Genomic DNA, 21,663 nt, shown 5'->3' on the forward strand with positions numbered 1-21,663 from the left:
CTGGTTTGGGAACAAGACCTGTTGATTTATGTTACAAATTACAGGACAACAGTGGAATAGCTTAACCGTTTCGTAGGTCAGATTGTGTCATGACCCAGGACGCTGGTTCGAGCCCCCATCCTGCCCCCAAGATAGGAGATACATCAGGTTATTGCCATTGTGCATGTAGATATAAATAGAAGCTGCCTCGTAGGAGTCGACAGGAATTCTATTATTCTCCCAGAGAAGGACCAAGTTACCACGTTAAGCTTAGCCCCAGCAGGCCCGAGACTGTTCAACTCGCTTCCACTACACATAACTGGCCGACCCCTCACAGTGTTCAAGAGAGAACTATCAACATCAGAGGCCCGAGACTGTTCAACACGCTTCCACTACACATAACTGGCCGACCCCTCACAGTGTTCAAGAGAGAACTATCAACATCAGAGGCCCGAGACTGTTCAACACGCTTCCGCTACACATAACTGGCCGACCCCTCACAGTGTTCAAGAGAGAACTATCAACATCAGAGGCCCGAGACTGTTCAACACGCTTCCGCTACACATAAGGGACATAACTGGCCGACCCCTCACAAGTGTTCAAGAGAGAACTATCAACATCAGAGGCCCGAGACTGTTCAACACGCTTCCACTACACATAACTGGCCGACCCCTCACAGTGTTCAAGAGAGAACTATCAACATCAGAGGCCCGAAACTGTTCAACACGCTTCCGCTACACATAAGGGACATAACTGGCCGACCCCTCACAAGTGTTCAAGAGAGAACTATCAACATCAGAGGCCCGAGACTGTTCAACACGCTTCTGCTACACATAAGGGACATAACTGGCAAACCCCTCACAGTGTTCAAGAGAGAACTGGATAAGCACCTCCAAATGATACCTGATGAACCAGGCTGTGACTCATACGTCAGGCTGCGAGCAGCCGCGTCCAACAGCCTGGTTGATCAGTCCAGCAACCAGGAGTCCTAGTCGACGACCGGGCCGCGGGGACGCTAAGCCCCGGAAGCACCTCAAGGTAACCTCAAGGTAGGCCGGACATGGGGAGTAGACCTCCAAGAACACTCTAGGTATACCACAGGTATACTCTAGATGTGCCTTATCACCGGTCGTGAATATCAATTAAAATGCTGTTGGCTTTAAACTTTATAAACGGCTTTAAACATGGGGAATCAGCCATAGATTTTGGGGGGGGTCGGCCGTAGGGATTAAGTGGGAGGGAATAGGTGATTATCAATCATTCAAAGGGTCAATCATCATTTCGGCCGGACGGTAGGAGCGACAGTCTAACTTCATGCAGGTCGGCGTTCAATCCCCGACCGTCCAAGTGGTTGGGCACCATCCCCCTGTCCCATCTCAAATCCTGATCCCTTCCAAGTGCTATACAGTCGTAATGGCTTAGCGTTTTCTCCTCATAGCTCCCCCTAGACCTCACTCCGTAGTCACGGACAGGTAAGTACTGATACCCAAGTACTCTTGCTGGTCCTTAATCTTGAGGTTATCTTGAGATGATTTCGGGGCTTTAGTGTCCCCGCGGCCCGGTCCTCGACCAGGCCTCCACCCCTAGGAAGCAGCCCGTGACAGCTGACTAACTCACAGGTACCTATTTACTGCTAGGTAACAGGGGCATTCAGGGTGAAAGAAACTTTGCCCATTTGTTTCTGCCTCGTGCGGGAATCGAACCCGCGCCACAGAATTACGAGTCCCCGGCTCGTAAACTTTAATGTTTAAACAGCCACTTAGGAGCCAGACACTTAGTAGTATATTAACTACAATGTGTTAAACAGCTTCAACAATCTCATGATAATTTAAATGGCAGAGTTGTAACTCAACGCAGCTGCCTCTAACAGCCTGGTTGACCAGGATTCACGAAGCAGTTACGCAAGTACTTACGGATTCACGAAGCAGTTACGCAAGTACTTACGAACGTGTACATCTTTCCTCAATCTTTGACGGCTTTGGTTACATTTATTAAACAGTTTACAAGCATGAAAACTTGCCAATCAACTGTTGTTATTGTTATAAACAGCCTCCTGGTGCTTCGGAGCTCATTAGCTGTTTAATAATTGTAAATAAAGCAGCCAAAGATTGAGAAAAGATGGACAGGTTCGTAAGTGCTTGCGTAACTGCTTCGTGAATCTGGTCCCCTGGTTGACCAGCCCACCAACCAGGCGGCGAAGTCAGAGATCGGGCCGCGAGGACGTGGATCCTCGTTATCAACGAAAGGCAAGAAAACGTGAGAATATCATACAAGTAACGTCAGTAAACATTGGGGGGATGATATTTAACAACGGGGAATGCTGCATATCTGACCCCCCCCCCCCACCACCACCACCTCGAGTCTGTCAACATTGCTTCTCCGGTTGATTGACGGTTGAGAGGCGGGACCAAAGATCCAGAGCTCAACCCCCCCACAAGCACAATTAGGCGAATACACTCTGGTAAACATTTGGGCCAACAGTCTCGGGGCGCTTTACAGAGGCACTCCAAACATTTAAACACCCTCCATTATGCACTTGGATAACATTCTTGAGATGTTGAGGTTATCTTGAGATGATTTCGGGGCTTAGCGTCCCCTGCGGCCCGGTCCTCGATCAGGCCCCCTTTTTTTTGTTACACCCCACCCCCCCCCCCTTTCTCCCCCAGAGAAGCAGCTCCGTAGCAGCTGTTTAACTCCCAGGTCCCTATTTACTGCTAGGTAAACAGGGGGCATCAGGGTGAAAGAACAGAACATTGGCTATACTTAACGTACAACACCCGCAACACCTACACATACTAGAACACCTGCAATAGCCTCAAGGACCTACAATACCTGCAACACCTCAAACAAACAACTACAGTCATTTTATTATCTTAAAAACCACAACTCACTTGTTCGCCAACATCTTCTCCCCCCCCCACACTAAATCCTTAAAAAGGGGGGGGGAGGGGGGGGTAGCCCCAATCACCTCTGAGAACGTGAGAAACGCGGTGTAATGAGGCCACATAATAAAATGATTGCCCTGTACTATAATGACTACATGGAATATAATGAGATAAAATATAATGACTAGAAGAAATATAATGACTAAATGAAATATAATGACAATGAAATATAATGACCAGGTAGAATATAATGACCAGGTAGAATATAATGCCTAGATGGAATATAATGAGCATATGGAGTACAATGTGTTCACGCTGAAGCAATGATCAGAATATACTGTAACGTTGAAGGTGAGGGGGGGGGGTCCATCAGTTAGATGGACCAGAAGAGATATGATCACAACGTACAACATACCGAAGGAAATACATGAGGTCTATGGTCTCTTGCAGTATTATTATTTTTACACGTGTGAGGGTACAGGAATAGATAACGTGTGATTCCTGTTAACAGGCTGAGAGCTTTCCCTTCCCATAGTTCATGGTAAGCTTTACCCACTAGATCCCCCCCCCCCTGGAACACTTTCCACCAATCGGTTAACAACCAGGTACCCAGTTACTGCCGGGTGAACAGGGGGGAAAACAGTTGACGATTGGCGCCTAGTCAATCCTCCCTGTCCAGGGACCAGATTCACGAAAGTACTTAAACAAGCACTTACGAACCTGTACATCTTTTCTCAATCTTTGGCGGCTTTGTTTACAATTATTAAACAGTTAATGAGCTCCGAAGCACCAGGAGGCTGTTTATAACAATAACAACAGTTGATTGGCAAGTTATCATGCTTGTAAACTGTTTAATAAATGTAACTAAAGCCGTCAAAGATTGAGGAAAGATGTACACGTTCGTAAGTGCTTGCGTAAGTGCTTTCATGAATCTGGGCCCAGGACCCGGGGTGAATGTGTTTTTTTTTTACCACTACGCCTCGCTTATCTTCCTCTGACATAGCTAACCTGGCCAGGGACGCGAGTTCGAGCCCACTGCATAACCTCAATATTTTCTCATATATTTTTCACGTAATTTCATTGGATGGGTCTCCCCCCCCCCGTCTACTGAAGAGAATATCTCGGAGCCCGTAATTATAACCACTTACCGATACACTATTCTTTATCAAAACAAACTTTTCCCTCTTGGAAACCTGCTCTTCTAAACCGGAAACCGCTCGAACCCTTGCAACAGGTTAAGGAAGAACGCGCTAGGGCCACGCATGCACGCACGCACCGATGAACATGAGAGCCAAGCATTCAAAAGCCGTACACAATGAAGGATAACACTAGCTGGCTAATAGGCAGTTACACGTCACAATAAGCGCGCACAAACCCACTAACACAACCTACCTCTTGTACAACACAAACACTACAATACAGGCATACTGCAAACACCGCAACACTGACAACACATTCGCTAAAACTTTGCTACGAAGCACAACTCCGGCACATGAAACAGAACTTCTAATGGAGCAGAAGTGGGAGTGCGGGTGGGGAGTGGGTACCACAGCACCAGCATTGGTACCTATAAGCTGTTCCTGGTATACCACAGCGTCACCATTGGGGACCTATAACCTGTTCCTGGTACAATAGGCGTGAACTCTACACGTTGAAGGTTCGTGCCAAATCCAAGGCTATGTTAGTCAATTACCGAACCCCTACACGCCTGAAATTGCAATGACGATGATGTTTCAGTCCACTGCGGATGCCGAGGCGACGTACATTACGCTACGAAGCCCCCAGCAATGAGGTAAGGTCATTATCAGGCGAAAGCCCTAAGCCATTACGATTATATAGCACTTGGAAGGTGAAGTAACGGTGCCCACCCACCTGGACGGTCGGGGATTGAACACCGACCTGCATGGAGCGAGGCTGTCGCTCTACCGTCCAACAACGCGAGGTAACACCACAGATCACAGCCGGGACCCACACATCAGCACGAAATGGTCACTACAGGAGTAGTCAGCTGGTCACTACAGGAGTAGTCAGCTGGTCACTACAGGAGGAGTCAGCGGGTCACTACAGGAGGAGTCAGCGGGTCACTACAGGAGGAGTCAGCGGGTCACTACAGGAGGAGTCAGCGGGTCACTACAGGAGGAGTCAGCTGGTCACTACAGGAGGAGTCAGCTGGTCACTACAGGAGGAGTCAGCTGGTCACTACAGGAGGAGTCAGCTGGTCACTACAGGAGGAGTCAGCTGGTCACTACAGCAGGAGTCAGCTGGTCACTACAGGAGGAGTCAGCTGGTCACTACAGGAGAAGTCAGCTGGTCACTACAGGAGGAGTCAGCTGGTCACTACAGGAGGAGTCAGCTGGTCACTACAGGAGGAGTCAGCTGGTCACTACAGGAGGAGTCAGCTGGTCACTACAGCAGGAGTCAGCTGGTCACTACAGCAGGAGTCAGCTGGTCACTACAGCAGGAGTCAGCTGGTCACTACAGCAGGAGTCAGCTGGTCACTACAGCAGGAGTCAGCTGGTCACTACAGCAGGAGTCAGCTGGTCACTACAGCAGGAGTCAGCTGGTCACTACAGCAGGAGTCAGCTGGTCACTACAGCAGGAGTCAGCTGGTCACTACAGCAGGAGTCAGCTGGTCACTACAGCAGGAGTCAGCTGGTCACTACAGCAGGAGTCAGCTGGTCACTAGAGCAGGAGTCAGCTGGTCACTACAGCAGGAGTCAGCTGGTCACTACAGCAGGAGTCAGCTGGTCACTACAGCAGGAGTCAGCTGCGTGCAGCACCATCTTGAGCATCAAGGGAGTGAAATAAACAAGGGGAGATACTAAACGCCAAACTCAATTCACTGTTAAAAGACTTAATACGATAATACGAACTGTGTAAAACAAAAATGAAGGAGAGAAACAAGGAAGCCGAAAGTGGGTGAAGAGAGAGTTGAAGATAATCTGATGAACACGGGGAAGAGACGCATCATGAATACCAAATGATGAACACGCACACACACACTCCCTCACCCTTCATCCCTCCCTCACTCACCCTCCCCCTCTCTCTCCCTCCCCCCTCTCTCTCTCTCTCCCCCCCTCTCCCTCCCTCCCTCCCTCCCTCCCCCCTCTCCCTCCCTCCCTCCCCCCCTCTCTCCCCCTCACTCATCCTCCCCCCTTCTCTCTCTCCCCCTCCCTCTGTAACTCATTCTATGACGACAATTTGTATACAAAACACCACAATCTCTCTCATCCGACTAGAGAAACCATTTCAACTTATCGGTAATGAACTTAAGTCAAGCTGGCACCCAATGTCTCCGCCCCCCCCCCCCACAACTGGCTATCATATATGTATAATAATTACCTGTAAACACAGAGCTAATAAAGTGGAACAATCTCTCTCACTAGCTGACAGTATAATTGTAATGTGTGCAGGAGAGAAGTAATTGTTAATGTAATACTCTCCGTGGAGGTCTGATAAAGACTTTTTGTACCTTCTGTAATCCCCCCTTTTTTGCGCTACCGCTCACAGGATGAGTATGGGGTGCACAATAAACTAGCCGCCCCCGGCAGCAACACTCAAGGTGGGACTTGACAATTGTGATTCTACCCGAGATTGGCTTCAAGAGCTTTCCAAACTGCCACAGCTGGTGCGAGCAGCACCTTCAGCAGCTGGTGGGGGGTAGCAGCACCTTCAGCAGCTGGTGGGGGGTAGCAGCACCTTCAGCAGCTGGTGGGGGGTAGCAGCACCTTCAGCAGCTGGTGGGGGGTAGCAGCACCTTCAGCAGCTGGTGGGGGGTAGCAGCACCTTCAGCAGCTGGTGGGGGGTAGCAGCACCTTCAGCAGCTGGTGGGGGGTAGCAGCACCTTCAGCAGCTGGTGGGGGGTAGCAGCACCTTCAGCAGCTGGTGGGGGGTAGCAGCACCTTCAGCAGCTGGTGGGGAGTAGCAGCACCTTCAGCAGCTGGTGGGGGGTAGCAGCAGCACCAGCTGGAAGAGAGACCAGCCACGGGAGATTTAGCAGTATCGCCAGCTAAATTCACGTACGCGACACCTGACCACTTTCACCCCCAGCAATGTTACGCCCTACATCGGGGTCAGCCCCTCCCCCTCAACCACTGCCAACCAGGTCCCCATGATGCCGCTCCTGCCCCTTCCTTCCCCCCCCCCTCTCCCGTTCCTCATACCCTCGTGTACCTCAACCCGAGGCACCGGCGGACACGCCATGCATGACAAATACCTCCAGCAGGTGACAAGGACACGCATCTCCCATATCCAGCCTGAACCACTAACCCAGTCCTGGAAAAAAGACACCTGTTACAACACTTTAAGACTTCCTAACCCCCTTCTTCCTGGCCACCCCCTTCTCCTTCCTGGCCACCCTCTTCTTCCTCTCTTCCCGTGACGGGGGGTGCTTGTCTAAGGCGTCTCCTCCGCCCTCCCAACAGTCCGCCTTGGGCTGGAACCATCCGGTCAAGCCCTCTCTGGTTGAGAAACACCAACTTATGGAAAATATTCGCTCGTCCCCTAGCGCCCGGTTCACCCCCAGCTTAAAACTTTCATATCACACCCAGCTCACCTCACCGCAGCTCTCAGCACCCTACCACAACTCCCAGCTTAACGTGTATACCCGCTAGCCTCACCTCTGGGTTAACGTTCATCTATTTGAAAAGTCAGACTCAAACAGCCAACTTACCCAAATGAAGTCATCAGCCTTTGCCCCAAGTTGGTAATGTTGACCTGATTGAATGTTAACTCGGTCACTAATCTTTACACCATTCTGGACGTGTCTGTGGTTGATATAATCTGAGAATTTGGCAATAATTCCCTCGTATAATTATACGATCCAGAAATTATCCAAATATATATATTAAGCGATATGAACAAATCCACAAGGGCCGTGACGAGGATTCGAACCTGCGTCTAAGAGCATCCCAGACACTGCCTTAATCGACAGAGCTACGCCATGTTCTTAAGTAATACATTATTTAAAATTACGAACGTATCCCGGCTATTTAAGAAGCCCCCGACCACTGCTTTAATAAACGTGTAATCTATAATAACAACAGCACAATCAGATCACATGATCGGCATGTGTTTGAGTAAATGTGGAGGCTGTAGAGTAGGGTTTCGAACCCCTCTTCCCCCCCTGGACTGAGAGTAAATACTGCCTCTGTATTTACTCTCAGTCCAGGGGGGGGGAAGAGGGGTTCGAAACCCTACTCTACAGCCTCCACATCTAAACAAACTTCTATCGCCGGCATTAATATCTTCTGGCGTCAACAATGGTAAATGGTTAAGAATTTAATGTACCAATGTGGAGGGTAGTCAGTCGCTGAACCAAGGGGAAAGTTCCCCTGGCCTCAACTCATTTAATAATATCTACCTCAACGACCTACATCTCATCCCTTAACCCAGGTAGAGAGAGAGAGAGCGCGGCACTGGAATGCCCCAAGTGGGTACATTATCAAGAGTGGCGTTGGTTCGACGTCTAATCAATGTTAATTCAACGTCGACGACGTAGAACTGACGTTACTCTTTGATGCTATATTCACTGGGACTGGCCTTACCACTCAGCTACTCCTGTTTCCTCAAGGTCCACATGGTTCTAGTGTGAAGGCTCTCGATTGATTGATGATTGATAAAAGATTAAGCCACCCAAGAGGTGGCACGGGTATGAATAGCCCGTAATGAAGGCTCTCTCCTACTGCTGCTATATATAACGTTCCCTATACCAAAAATCAAAGGAAGACTTTGATTTTTGGGGGGTTTTGAAGACCTCCACAGGATGCAACCCTACAGTAATTGCCTTGCTCCCAGGTACCTATTTACTGCTAGGAGAACAGCATTAGATGAAAATCAAGGTAAGCTATCTTGAGATGATTTCGGGCTTTAGTGTCCCCGCGGCCCGGTCCTCGACCAGGCCTCCACCCCCAGGAAGCAGCCCGTGACAGCTGACTAACACCCAGGTACCTATTTTACTGCAAAGTAACAGGGGCATAGGGTGAAAGAAACTTTGCCCATTGTTTCTCGCCGGCGCCTGGGATCGAACCCAGGATCACAAGCACAGCGTGCCGTCCGTTCGGCCAACCGGCTCCCTCGCTCGGCCGACCGGCTCCCTACCGGTCGGCCTTGTCAACATCAAATAAAATCCCCCATTCTAAGCAGCGTAAAAAGAATAATAATGTTGTTAATTAACAGAAGTCACAATAACGGGGCTGAACTTCAAGACACCCACCCCACAAGGCCTGTTTAATCAATGTAAACAAAGCCGTCGTGATTAGGGAAAGATGTTCAGGTTTCGCAAGTGATTGGCAGATCGGTTTGGCTGGTATGTCTTGGATGAACCTTATACGTTCCATTGAACAAATAAGGCAACGGCTGGGATCCTCTCGGACGCAGGTTCGAACCCTCGTCACGGCCCTTGTGGATGTGTTCATTTGATGCATCACGCTATTGTGATCTCTGTGTGTTATAAGATCCATGTTAAAGACTCCCTCGGAGTTTGTAGTCTGTTGGAGGTTTTCACTAATAATTAACAATGGGAAAAGTATCGGTAAAGACCTGGGGCCAGATTCACGAAGGCACTTTAAGAACGTGTACATCTTTCCTCAATCTTTGGCGGCTTTGGTTACATTTATTAAACAGTTTACAAACATGAAAATTTCCCAATCAACTGTTGTTATTGTTGTAAACAGCCTCCTGGTGATTCGGAGCTCATTAACCGTTTAATAATTGTAAACAAAACCGCCAAAGATTGAGAAAAGATGTACAGGTTCGTAAGTGCTTTCGTGAATCTGGCCCCATGGTCTTAGGTTAATGTCAACCCGCCAAACACACAGCGAAACTACGACGTTGGTACAACGTTCGAACAAGTTTTAACACCTAACCAGTTATAACAACCAATATAGCAAGTTGTAACAACGTTCTAATACGTCATAAACACGTTAAGCCAAAATGTAACAACTTTATTACAAGTTGTAACAAGCGGAAAATAGAGACAGTTTCGGTTTGTGTTTCCAGGGAACATACTGGAAAGCCTTGCTACATCAATACCCTTTTCAGAGCAATATATTTTTCTGATGTAAGTTGACCACTCCTGTCCCCCCCCCCCACCTCTCTCACTATCAACCCAGTCACCCACATACCTACCCCCTCCCCTTCCTCCACCCCTCCCCCCCCCCCACACACACGTGCGCGCACGCAAAAGCACACATGTATACACGCACACACTTGACCAGTTTGATCTACCTCAAGCAACACCTTGAATGATAATAATCACACCTCCCTTTCCTTCCCTCCCACCCCCACCCCCTCCCATCCATCCCCCCCCCCTCACACCCTACCCATCCCTCCCTCACACCCTACCCATCCCCCCCTCACACCCTACCCACCCCCTTTCTCCCACTCCCTTTCTTTTCTCCCTCCCTTTCATCCCCTATTCCCCTTCATCCATTCCCCCCCCCCCTTCCTCTCCCCCATTTCTGGCATAAACGGTCCAATTGTCAAATCAAAATAGTTAAGGGTCCCGGTAGTACAGCCGGGTGCGTTCACGACGCACAATCGATAATTCGGGGTTCGAATCCTGGGCGGGACAGAAGTGATTGGGCACATTTCCTTTCACCTAATGCGCCTGTTCACCTAGCAGTGAGTAGGTACTCGGCAGTTATTCAGCTTGTTGTGGGGGAGGCTGTCAAGATCCACACAGTGGACATATTTTACTATATATATTATATTATATTATATATTATATATTATATAAGCTGAGTCCAAGCCCCAAGACGCAGTCATAAGCTTGCTTTATGCTACAGTAACTGCTTGATTAAACACAAACAAAAACGATGTATTATTATGTAATACAATTTTAGGTGTAGTTAGGCCTAGAGGGGGGGGGGGGTATGTTAACTTTTGGTCTTGTTTGAAATTGTTTGCATTTACAGTCGGTGGGCGGAGCAAGTTAGGCGCGGGCGCCATTCGGACGAAAGCTCTCAAGGAAGACAATACGAATCTTGTGTGTACAGTGTTTAGAAGGCTGGTAGCACGCTGGATTACCTAGCATATAACCATTCTTTATATGGGAGGGAGGGATGTGGGAGGGTCGAGATGTGGGAGGGGTCAGGTGACACCTTCCCGTGTTCCTCAGGTGACAAAGTCAGTCAGGTGGCGACTCCAGAACTCTATGCAGAGGTCAATGACTCAAAACACTTTTGGTCCCTGCGCCCAGAGAGAGTAATTTTATCCTTGCTGGGAAAACTTGATGAGCCCCTAATCACTTGGTCTGTTCGGTACAGCAACATCTTTGCTGTTTCTTGCAAGTTCGCTGTTCGATTTTCGGTGACCCAAGTGATTGGGCACCATTCCTTCCCACCGTCCTAACCCACACCCATGCCCTTGTATTTCTTTCAAGTGCTATTATAACCGTACTGGCTTTGGGTACTCTTGATAATTACAATACCTGGCTGAGAATCTAGGGCACAATCATTCATCACAGTAGACCCGGCTGAGAATCTAGGGCACAATCATTCATCACAGTAGACCTGGCTGGAAGTCTAGGACACAATCATTCATCACAGTAGACCTGACTGGTAGTTTAGGGCACAATCACTCATCACAGTAGAGCCAGTCAAGGTCACAATCATTCATCACAGTGTAAAACATCGAGCAGTAAGCATCCCACATCACAATCGGAGCCTCACCTCATCAATACCAGACGCTAAAGTCCACTCACAACATTCAAGAGGTTCCAGGTCTTGCTTTAGAACTTCGACTCCCATCTAATTCAAGTCAAATTCGTACCCGGAAATCCAATCTTACTTGACACTCTACATATTCTTTCTGGCTTAGTGCCGTCTGCTGGTAATTACTTAACTCTTACGTGACAAGATTCTGAACTTGGCAGTTAAGGTGCCAAAGTGCCTGCCCGACCATCGAGAATTTAATGTCACCTACTTGGGTAGGTGACGTTAAGTGAACTTTCTCTCGAGTTAGTTAGGTAGGTACTCACCTTGTTCCTAAGGTGGACGGCGCGCGAGGTTAGTAAAGATAGGTGCTCCATGTAGGACGAGCTTCCTGGTACTCTACCTCTTGTACCTTCAGGCCCACCACCACCACTACCACCACCGCCGCTGCTGCTGCTACCACCCCCATTGGAGCCACCGAGGACGCCGTCACCACCATCGCCTAACATGTTCTCACTTGAGTCACCAGCTTGGCTCCGGTGACACTTTGCACCAGGTTTGGCCCCTCCACCAACACCTGCGTCACCATCGTTCTCTCCCTCACCACCGCCGCCGCCATCTTGGGCCCCGGCACCACCGACCTCACCAATAGGGTCATTCTTGCCCTTCGTCCAGGGAATGGTGAGGGAAGAAACCCGTGTCTGGGTGCACCCATCGCCAGTCTTCGGGGATTCTTCTCGCTTCCAGGAAAATGGGAAAGATTCCTTCCCTCGTGTGGGGCCGTCACCCTTGATGGAGGGGTCATCCTTCTCTGCAGCGCCCCATGGAAGGGTGAAGGATGGTTCTTCGCCTGGCGTTTCTGCGCCACTCTTGGAACTCTTTCTCCAGGGGAAGGTAATGGTGCCGTGTGCCACCTTCCCTTCCCCACGACTCCCTCCGTCAGAATCGCGCGTCGCGTCGTCGTTAGCGACCTTCTCTCTCCTCCACGGGAAAGCTACCGGAGCGCCGGTCTTGGCGTCATCGCGCGTCTTCCAGGGAAAGGTGAAGTAGGAGCCGCGAGGGCAGGACTCCTCGGTGGGATGGTGGAGTTCGTTGTCCACTGTCACCACGCGTCTCACTCCGTCACCTGACACGCTCGACGCCTCGCTAGCTGCCTCCTCGTCATCCTCGCTAACCACATAACCGCGGAAATACCCGCTGAAGTATCCTAGGCGCTTGGGCCCAGGCCCGGCGTCGCCTTCTCTGGCCGAGTTGTCTTTCTTGCTGTGAGCGTCGTCGACGACGCCGCCGTCAGCTGGACCACACGGGGCAGAGTGCGGCTTGTGAGGCGGGTCCTTAGTCGGTGTGGTCACACCCCAGAATGTTTTCCAAGGGAAGAAATTAGTGTGTTGTTGACGCCCTTTGTCCTGTGGTGGAGAACCCGCACTACCACCATCCTCAGTACCACCACCCTCAGCATCACCGCTAGTACCACCACCACTACCACTACCAGTACCACCAGTACCACCGCCCCAAGCACCGCGCCACGAAAAATTCATGGTGGGTCCAGTGGGTGCTAAACTGGGAGAGTTTGGTACAGCGCCTCACATGGCTGCTGCCACCACCACCACATACACTCCTGTACCCTCCTCACACTATGTAACCAAGTGTACCAGCCCCACAACGCCTGTATTTCAACCTGTATCCTGTGAACCAAGCTAATGCCACACTTCCACTGACCGCCAAGCCTCGCGCACGCAAAATATACCAAAAACGTCCTCACTAAACACAAGTACAAATATATATAACAAAAACCTTAATAAATAACACCGCAACACACTGACAGAAATAAAAAACACACGTTAGAGAAAATAGTGTTTCACGCCATCCCGGAAATTTATCGAAAATAAATCGAAAATAAATCGATACGCATTGCAGATACATCCAAGCGGAGACTATTGTATACCGGTAGTTACATTTCCACAATATAAACCGCCAAAACCTTAACTGCCACGATGCTCAGTTGCACACGCCGTGTATGCTAAGATCTTTTTGTTCAATAATATTGCAAGTTCTCAGTACGCCAACATATCTGTGGTGGAGGTGTCACCGTTAAGCAAAGTTGATTATTGCTAGAGACTTCATCTCCCGCAGCAAGACCGGCCGGTGGTGGGTGAGTGGGGGGGAGGCTGAGTGGTGGTGGGTGAGTGGGGGGGAGGCTGAGTGGTGGTGGGTGAGTGGGGGGGAGGCTGAGTGGAGGTTGTGGTTGTTTCAGATTTAGCTACTCAGAACGAAGTGTCCATGTAGCACGGGCTATGGTGAACCCGTAAAGGCTGAGTGGTGAGTGGTGGAGATGCTGTAGGCCACTACAGCAGCAGCAGCAGCACCAGCTCTCAGGTCAGGTGCGGGGTGCAGGGCTGACTGACCCTCCAGGAGCAGCAGCAGGAGCTACCCCCCCCCCCCCCCAGCATCCATGGGGGGGGGGAGGGGAAGATGTCCTCTGCAGTGACTGACGCGTCGCCCCCCCCCACCCCCACTACCACCACTACCGCAACCAACACTAATACACAACCGCCAGGGGAGACATAATCACCACATACAAAATATGCAGTAAAAAGTATAAATAAGCACATAATTTAGCGTGACTAATCACCCTGTTATATACATAAGCACATAATTTAGCGTGACTAATTATCCCGTTCTTCCGGTTCCCATCACTGAACTGTTGCACTAAATTGCCCAAACCTAACCTTCCCGAAGATCCGAGAACAGAAAACGGTACATCACATCAATTTCCCGTCACCATTTTAGTAAACCAGTTTTTGACCTTAGGGAAGTTATACGTCAAAATGCGGTGTAGTATTTAGGTGAACAGGTTGAACGGGTGAAATGTTTAAGATTCAGTACCTGGAACAAAAAGTTCCAAGTAGCACGGGCTATGGTGAGCCCGTAGTTGAACGGGTTGCAGTAATAGACGAACAAGGAGACACTGATGGAAACAAAGTACCCAAATGAGCCACAGTCACATTAGAAAAGTATTTTGTATAAGTGTCAAGATAGTGAACAAACGCTATGCTGCGTGAATTGTTAGTCAAACATCATACACAGAGGCAGGACCCAAGAGCCACAGCTCATCCCCCGTCAAGTACAACTAGGAGCGCATACACCATCTAACCCGATTTACGGGTTATTCATGCCTGTGCCACCTCTTGGATGGATTAATCTTCATCAATTAGGGGGTTGATTACGGGTTATTCATGCCCGTGCCACCTCTTGGATGGATTAATCTTCATCAATTAGGGGGGTGATTACGGGTTATTCATGCCCGTGCCACCTCTTGGATGGATTAATCTTAATCAATCAGGGGGGTGATTACGGGTTATTCATGCCCGTGCCACCTCTTGAATGGATTAATCTTCATCAGGGGGGTGATTACGGGTTATTCATGCCCGTGCCACCTCTTGGATGGATTAATCTTCATCAATCAGGGGGGTGATTACGGGTTATTCATGCCCGTGCCACCTCTTGGATGGATTAATCTTCATCAATCAGGGGGTGATTACGGGTTATTCAAGCCCGTGCCACCTCTTGGATGGATTAATCTTCATCAATCAGGGGTGATTACGGGTTATTCAAGCCCGTGCCACCTCTTGGATGGATTAATCTTAATCAATCAGGGGGGTGATTACGGGTTATTCAAGCCCGTGCCACCTCTTGGATGGATTAATCTTCATCAATCAGGGGGTGATTACGGGTTATTCAAGCCCGTGCCACCTCTTGGATGGATTAATCTTCATCAATCAGGGGGTGATTACGGGTTATTCAAGCCCGTGCCACCTCTTGGATGGATTAATCTTCATCAATCAATCCATCAAACCAGACCTAGCTCACCCTGACTCACTGAAACAATCCTCCTCGTCTCACTCATTCTAGATTATCTTGAGGTTATCTTGAAATGATTTCGGGGCTTTAGTGTCCCCGCGGCCCGGTCCTCGACCGGGCCTCCACCCCCAGGAAGCAGCCCGTGACAGCTGACTAACACCCAGGTACCTATTTTACTGCTAGGTAACAGGGGCATAGGGTGAAAGAAACTCTGCCCATTGTTTCTCGCCGGCGCCTGGGATCGAACCCAGGACCACAGGATCACAAGCCAGCGTGCTGTCCGCTCGGCCGACCGGCTCCGGTTACGTCGTGTAGTTTACAATCAACGTCAGTTATAGACAAATATAAATCAAACACCCAGTCTAATGTATTAAAATACAGTAGTACAAATATTGACAAATCTGCGCATTGCGAGTCTATTAATGTATATTCTTAATGTTGACCAGACCACACACTAGAAATTGAAGAGACGACGACGTTTCGGTCCGTCCTGGACCATTCTCAAGTCGACCATTCTCACAATCGACTTGAGAATGGTCCAGGACGGACCGAAACGTCGTCGTCTCTTCAATTTCTAGTGTGTGGTCTGGTCAACATACTTCAGCCACGTTATTGTGACTCATCGCCTGCATATTCTTAATAAAACACCTGAAGAATTGTTGAGAAATACAGCCAAGAACTACCCAACTATGTGTTAAGTTTTAAGTTTAAAGAGAAGATCATTCTTGAGATATAAGAGTATTAACACAATAAAATACTTAGATTATCATAAGAATAACGTATTATCAACAGATTGTCAAGGGTAACTTTCTCAGGACGAGGATTTGAGCTTTTTAATCTGGCAAAACCTCTGTCCAACCACTTGGCCTGGACGGTAGAGCGACGGTCTCGCTTCATGCAGGTCGGCGTTCAATCCCCGACCGTCTGAGTAGTTAGTTGTGCACCCGACATCAGGCTGGGTGAGTTGCTTGGGTTCTTGAGTTTCTGGTTAGGATAAAAGGTTGTATTTTTTGACGGAGTGACATATTAAGAGACCGGGCTGGTTGGCTAGACTGTGCCGGGCAGGATTTAACCAGAAGTAATGCTTTTCCTTCCTTACGAACCTGTGCATCTTCCCCTCATTCTTTGGCGGCTTTGTTTACATTTCTCAAACATATTTATGAGCATCGAAACTCTCACCACCGCACGGAAGACATCTCCCGTCACGCAGGGTGCAGTCGCATCTCCACAGATCTCCAGTATCATCTATTGATGCTGGTAATGGCTCAAAAGGGCCACCACTTACGGGCTATTCATGCCCGTGCCACCTTTTGGGTGGCTTAATCTTCATTAATCAATCAATCACACCACCGACATACCAACATCACCACCACTATCCACAATCACCACCACCATCAACACACCACCAACACACCATGGCGTGAGCTGCGGCTTGGCGGCGCCGCATCACTGCAGAGGAAAAAAACCACACACCCACCTTCCACACAAGGCTCCTCTTACACCTACGCAACATAATAGGCCTATCCAACACCTCGCTCCCTCCTCAAAGGTAGGATTTTGTTCCTGGGCCCATCATGAGCCTCGGTAACCTCTTCCACTACCGTCCTCGAGATGGGCAGCGTAATAAACAAAACAGTCCCTCCTCCAAAAGCTCTGATATCATTTACAATTCTCTATAAGTACCTTGAGACTATGTCAACATTGTGTGGTGTGATGTACGCGGACACTAAGCGAGGTAAACAGTCTAGTCTCCTCTATGCTTTTGGGGACGTATTTTATCACAAACTTATTTGGACTTGAAATTACTACACAAGATGACCAGACAACACACTAGAAGGTGAAGGGACGACGACCATTCTCAAGTCGATAGAGAATGGTCCAGGACGGACCGAAACGTCGTCGTCCCTTCACCTTCTAGTGTGTGGTCTGGTCAACATACTTTAGCCACGTTAGCCACGTTATTGTGACTCATCGCCTACGTTACTACACAAGCTTTGTAAGCAGGTGGGAGTTAGTGGGAAAAACACTAACATGGGGGTAAAGAGCTACCTAATAGACAGGAGTGGGAATGGCGCCGGGCAACAAGCGGAGTACCTCAAGGATCGCTTCTGGGACCCATACTATTTCTCATATATATGTATATGACCTCACCATAGCCCGTGCTACTTGCACCGCTCCTGTGCCAGGTAAGTCCAATACGGGCTCACCATAGCCCGTGCTACTTGGAGCTTCTTGCGAGTAGCTGAATAACAACAACAACAACAACGACAGCAGTATGCTCTACACTATCAAGAGTCAAGAGCATCATTCAAGAACCTAAATAAGGAGGTATTTAGATCGTTGTACACAGCCTATGTGAAACAAGTCTTACAGTACACCGCCACATCCTGGAGCCCCCATAGAAAGAAATAAACAAACTAGAAAAGGTTCAAAAGTTTGCGACGAGGCTCGTCCTCAAATTTTGAGGGATAGGGTATGAAGAGAGACTGAAAGAACTAAACCTATATATATATATATATATATATATATATATATATATATATATATATATATATATATATATATATATGTATATATATATATATATATATATATTATATATTTATTGCAATATTTAACCCCGAAGGAAAATTAAACAAGAAATTCCTTAAGCACTTTCGTATTAACACATCATCATCATCATCAGGATCCTTCTGATGTGTTGACCCAACACACGACAACAATACATCCTGACATAGATAACACATTCAACAATCCCGTTATCACTGTTATCACTTCCATGGTATCCAAGTTCCTCCTTGCATTGTTGAGCTCATAGCCTCACTCAGAGGTCCCTATCAGTAACAAAGGTGTCGACCCCTCGATCCTTACACACGACTATGGAGGCTGACTCCATACACAGTTTCAAATCTAGATATGATAAGAGCCCAGTAGGCTCAGGAATCGGTACACCAGTTGATTGACGTTAGAGAGGCGGGACCAAAGAGCCAAAGCTCAACCCCCGCAAGCACAACTAAGCGAGTACACACGGCCCACTCCCCCCTAATAAATAGCATTTTTTTTTTTTACAAAATAGATCAATCCGTTTAAAATAGCGACCTATTAGTTAAAATGTAAACACGTTTTCTATGTTTACGTATGTTTTCTATATGTAAACACGTCTATGCATTGAGGCCAATGCATAGACGTTTTCTATGCATTGGCCTCAATGTGAGAGGGGGATTGGGAGAGTGGGGGGGGGGGAGAGTGGGGGGTGGGGTTGCTCGGGTTTGTACGTTTCTAGTTGGGGAGAACAGCTGTTATGCAGGCCGCTCCAAGCAACAACAGCCTGTTGGACCAAGTTATCACAAGTCGAACCTGGCCCCAGGCCGGGTTCGGGGAGTTGGAACAACTCCCGAAGCCCTCTACAGGTACCCTCCAGGTATCTCCAGGTGGTAATCAGCCTCACCTTTCAACGAGCATAAAAGCTGAGAAGACGCAAGAGTAGTTAGGAAATGTAGATGTTAACCTCTCAGAATGTTCGGTAATATGTTTATTGTTTGTGATGTGTGTCTATGAGGGAGCCGGTCGGCCGAGCGGACAGCACGCTGGACTTGTGATCCTGTGGTCCTGGGTTCAATCCCAGGCGCCGGCGAGAAACAATGGGCAAAGTTTCTTTCACCCTATGCCCCTGTTACCTAGCAGTAAAATAGGTACCTGGGTGTTAGTCAGCTGTCACGGGCTGCTTGGTGGGCTTGGAGGCCTGGTCGAGGACCGGGCCGCGGGGACACTAAAGCCCCGAAATCATCTCAAGATAACCTCAAGATATGTATGTATTAACACGATGTACTGAACGGGGTGAGAATAGCTTGAGCTACCTCATCCCTTTGTGTGTATTTTACCTCGATAAACTTATTTCAAGAGTAGTTAATGTTTCACGTTGACTAGAATGCTATTTACCGCATTACCCCTTATCAGCTTAATAGGATGTCGAACTTATCAATACTATTGTACCGGGGTGTTGGGTTATCGCTTATATCGGGTGATATCATAATCAGGGCGAACAAGTGTCCGCCTCCGGTGGATGCTTTGCATATTAAGTGTGCCTTTATTTAATATCCAACCTCTGTATCTACACAGGAACAGCTGTAATATGTATTTTATGAATACAAATTATTCATCTCCTTCCATCATCACAATCGACTTGAGAATGGTCCAAGACGGACCGAAACGTCGTCGTCCCCTTCACCTTCTAGTGTGTGGTCTGGTCAACAATACAAATTATTATTAAATGAACAAATCCACAAGGGGCCGTGATGAGGATTCGAACCTGCGTCTGGGAGCATCCCAGACACTGCCTTAATCGACTGAGCTACGACCTTGTAGATTTGTTCATTTGATGCATCACGTTAGTGTGATCTCTGTGTCTAACAAATCATTATTGCAACTATCAACTATACTATAGCCATTAGGGAGGGGGGGGGGGGTACTATCACCATAACCGCCATATTTCACCGTCACTGGTCACCGTCATGGTCACCATTCACTATCAAGACACGTTCTCACCACCGAGCGTTAGAGAGACAAAGATCAAGTTCTATCGCAGTCAGGAACAATACTCCTGGCGGGGCTATTGACCACCACCACAGCTGCCTCGGTTTGTGACTCACTCCACACACTCGCAAGCTGTCTCTTCACTGCATGTATTCACTCATAACGCACTCAGACGCTGGAAGTGCGTGGCGAGTATGTCTCTCACAACAGCGGATTGAAATGTATATGGAGTGCTGTTCAGACACTCCAGACACACTCAGAAACTCGAGACACACTCAGACACAGTTACAAGATCCCTCATAATACTTTTTTTTGTGTTAAGTGTGGTGTGGTGTTAAATCCTCCTCCTGAAATATGCCTCTCATTGGAGCGTAGTGGGAGGAGAGTGTAGCAACAACATGCTTGATCCACGGTGTTGAGACGTCCTCAGGCTGCTGCCTCCCACCCTTCCCCGTTGGTGGCAGGCTGCCTGCCGTTGTCAGCAACAGCATTACCGATAAAGTCATGACCAAAAAAAAAAAAAAAAAAAAAAAAAAAAAAAGCCTTAGTTAGGGGGCCGCGTTGCAAGTCGAGAAACTGTGTCCTCCGCCCACAGGTGAGATTCAGCCCCGCTCCTGTGCCAGGTAAGTCCACTACGGGCTCACCATAGCCCGTGCTACTTGGAACCTGTTCCGAGTAGCTGAATCTATAACAACAACAACCACAGGTGAGCAACACCGGACCACCAGCCAAAACGGGGTGCCAGCAACTCGAGGTCGATTGATCAAACGAGGTCATTGGAATCGTATATGAACCACAAAAAACACATCCAACCTTCGGATTCGACCACAAGAGGAGGCAGCACGGGCATGAATAGCCCGTAGGGTATAGGTGTTTGAAGTGAATGTGATCTTTGGTCGTGTACGCGTCTCTGAGCCGTTGGCGGCGAACCGGATTCGGTTAACATTCGGGGCTCAATCGGCCGTAAATCGGATACACAAGTCCATGAGGAGGGGGGACTGCCCCCCACTTCAACTAATAGGTCACATTTGTTACGTTAAAATGTATAAGACAACAAACAGCTCACGAACAGCTTCGTTTTCTATGCATCGAAGACGATAGGTTAGGTGGGTTGGTTGGGTTCATACCTCTCTGGTTGGGCTAAAAGGTTGGGTTTTTAACGGAATGACAAATGAAGAGAACGGGCTGGATGGTGCCTCCGGGAGATAAGATCACAGTGGCCACGTGAGGGGGGGGGGGTTAGGGGAGGGGTATACTAGGTATATCCCTCCCCTATATATATATAGTATAGTATATACTATACTAGGGGGGATAAGTATATCCCTCCCCCCCCCCCCACACACACAGGGGCTGGGTGGCCGAGTGGACAGTGCTCTAGGCTCGTGGACCTAGGGACCGGGGTTCGATCCCCGCACCCGGCGGAGACAGATGAGCAGTCTCCTTAACCCTGATGCCCCCTGTTACCTAGCAGTAAATAGGTACCTGGGAGTTAGACAGCTTCTACGGGCTGCTTCCTGTGTGTGTGTGAGTGTGTGGAGGAAAAAAATAGTAGCAGTTGACCGATTCACAGTTGAGAGGCGGGCCGAAAGAGCAGAGCTCAACGCCCGCAAGCACAAATAGGTAAATACAACTAGGTGAATACACAAACTAGCGTTACATTACCAAGCAAGTCATGCCAGACTAGGGCCAAATTACCGCGCCTCACTGCACAACCTCACACAATACCTCCAGTTACCTCTGTGTCCCCACTC

The 21,663-nt window shown here is 48.6% G+C and overlaps 1 protein-coding gene across 16 annotated transcripts in view; it reads right to left on the minus strand.

Moving 5' to 3' along the window:
• Amph (amphiphysin) overlaps window positions 1-21,663 on the minus strand; it is a 185,232-nt gene that overhangs the window by 78,385 nt on the left and 85,184 nt on the right. For 5 of the 16 annotated variants that reach the window (XM_069303470.1, XM_069303469.1, XM_069303468.1 and 2 more), the window contains exon 1: window positions 11,845-13,071. The exons of the other annotated variants lie outside the window; for them this stretch is intronic. In XM_069303470.1, coding sequence (XP_069159571.1) covers window positions 11,845-13,056 — 1,212 coding nt within the window. In that variant the 5' untranslated portion in view covers window positions 13,057-13,071. Of the gene's footprint in view, window positions 1-11,844; window positions 13,072-21,663 lie in introns of those variants that run through there. 16 annotated transcript variants of the gene reach the window in all.

This window comes from Procambarus clarkii, chromosome 50 (assembly GCF_040958095.1).
Source record: "Procambarus clarkii isolate CNS0578487 chromosome 50, FALCON_Pclarkii_2.0, whole genome shotgun sequence".
NCBI classification, from domain to species: domain Eukaryota; kingdom Metazoa; phylum Arthropoda; class Malacostraca; order Decapoda; family Cambaridae; genus Procambarus; species Procambarus clarkii.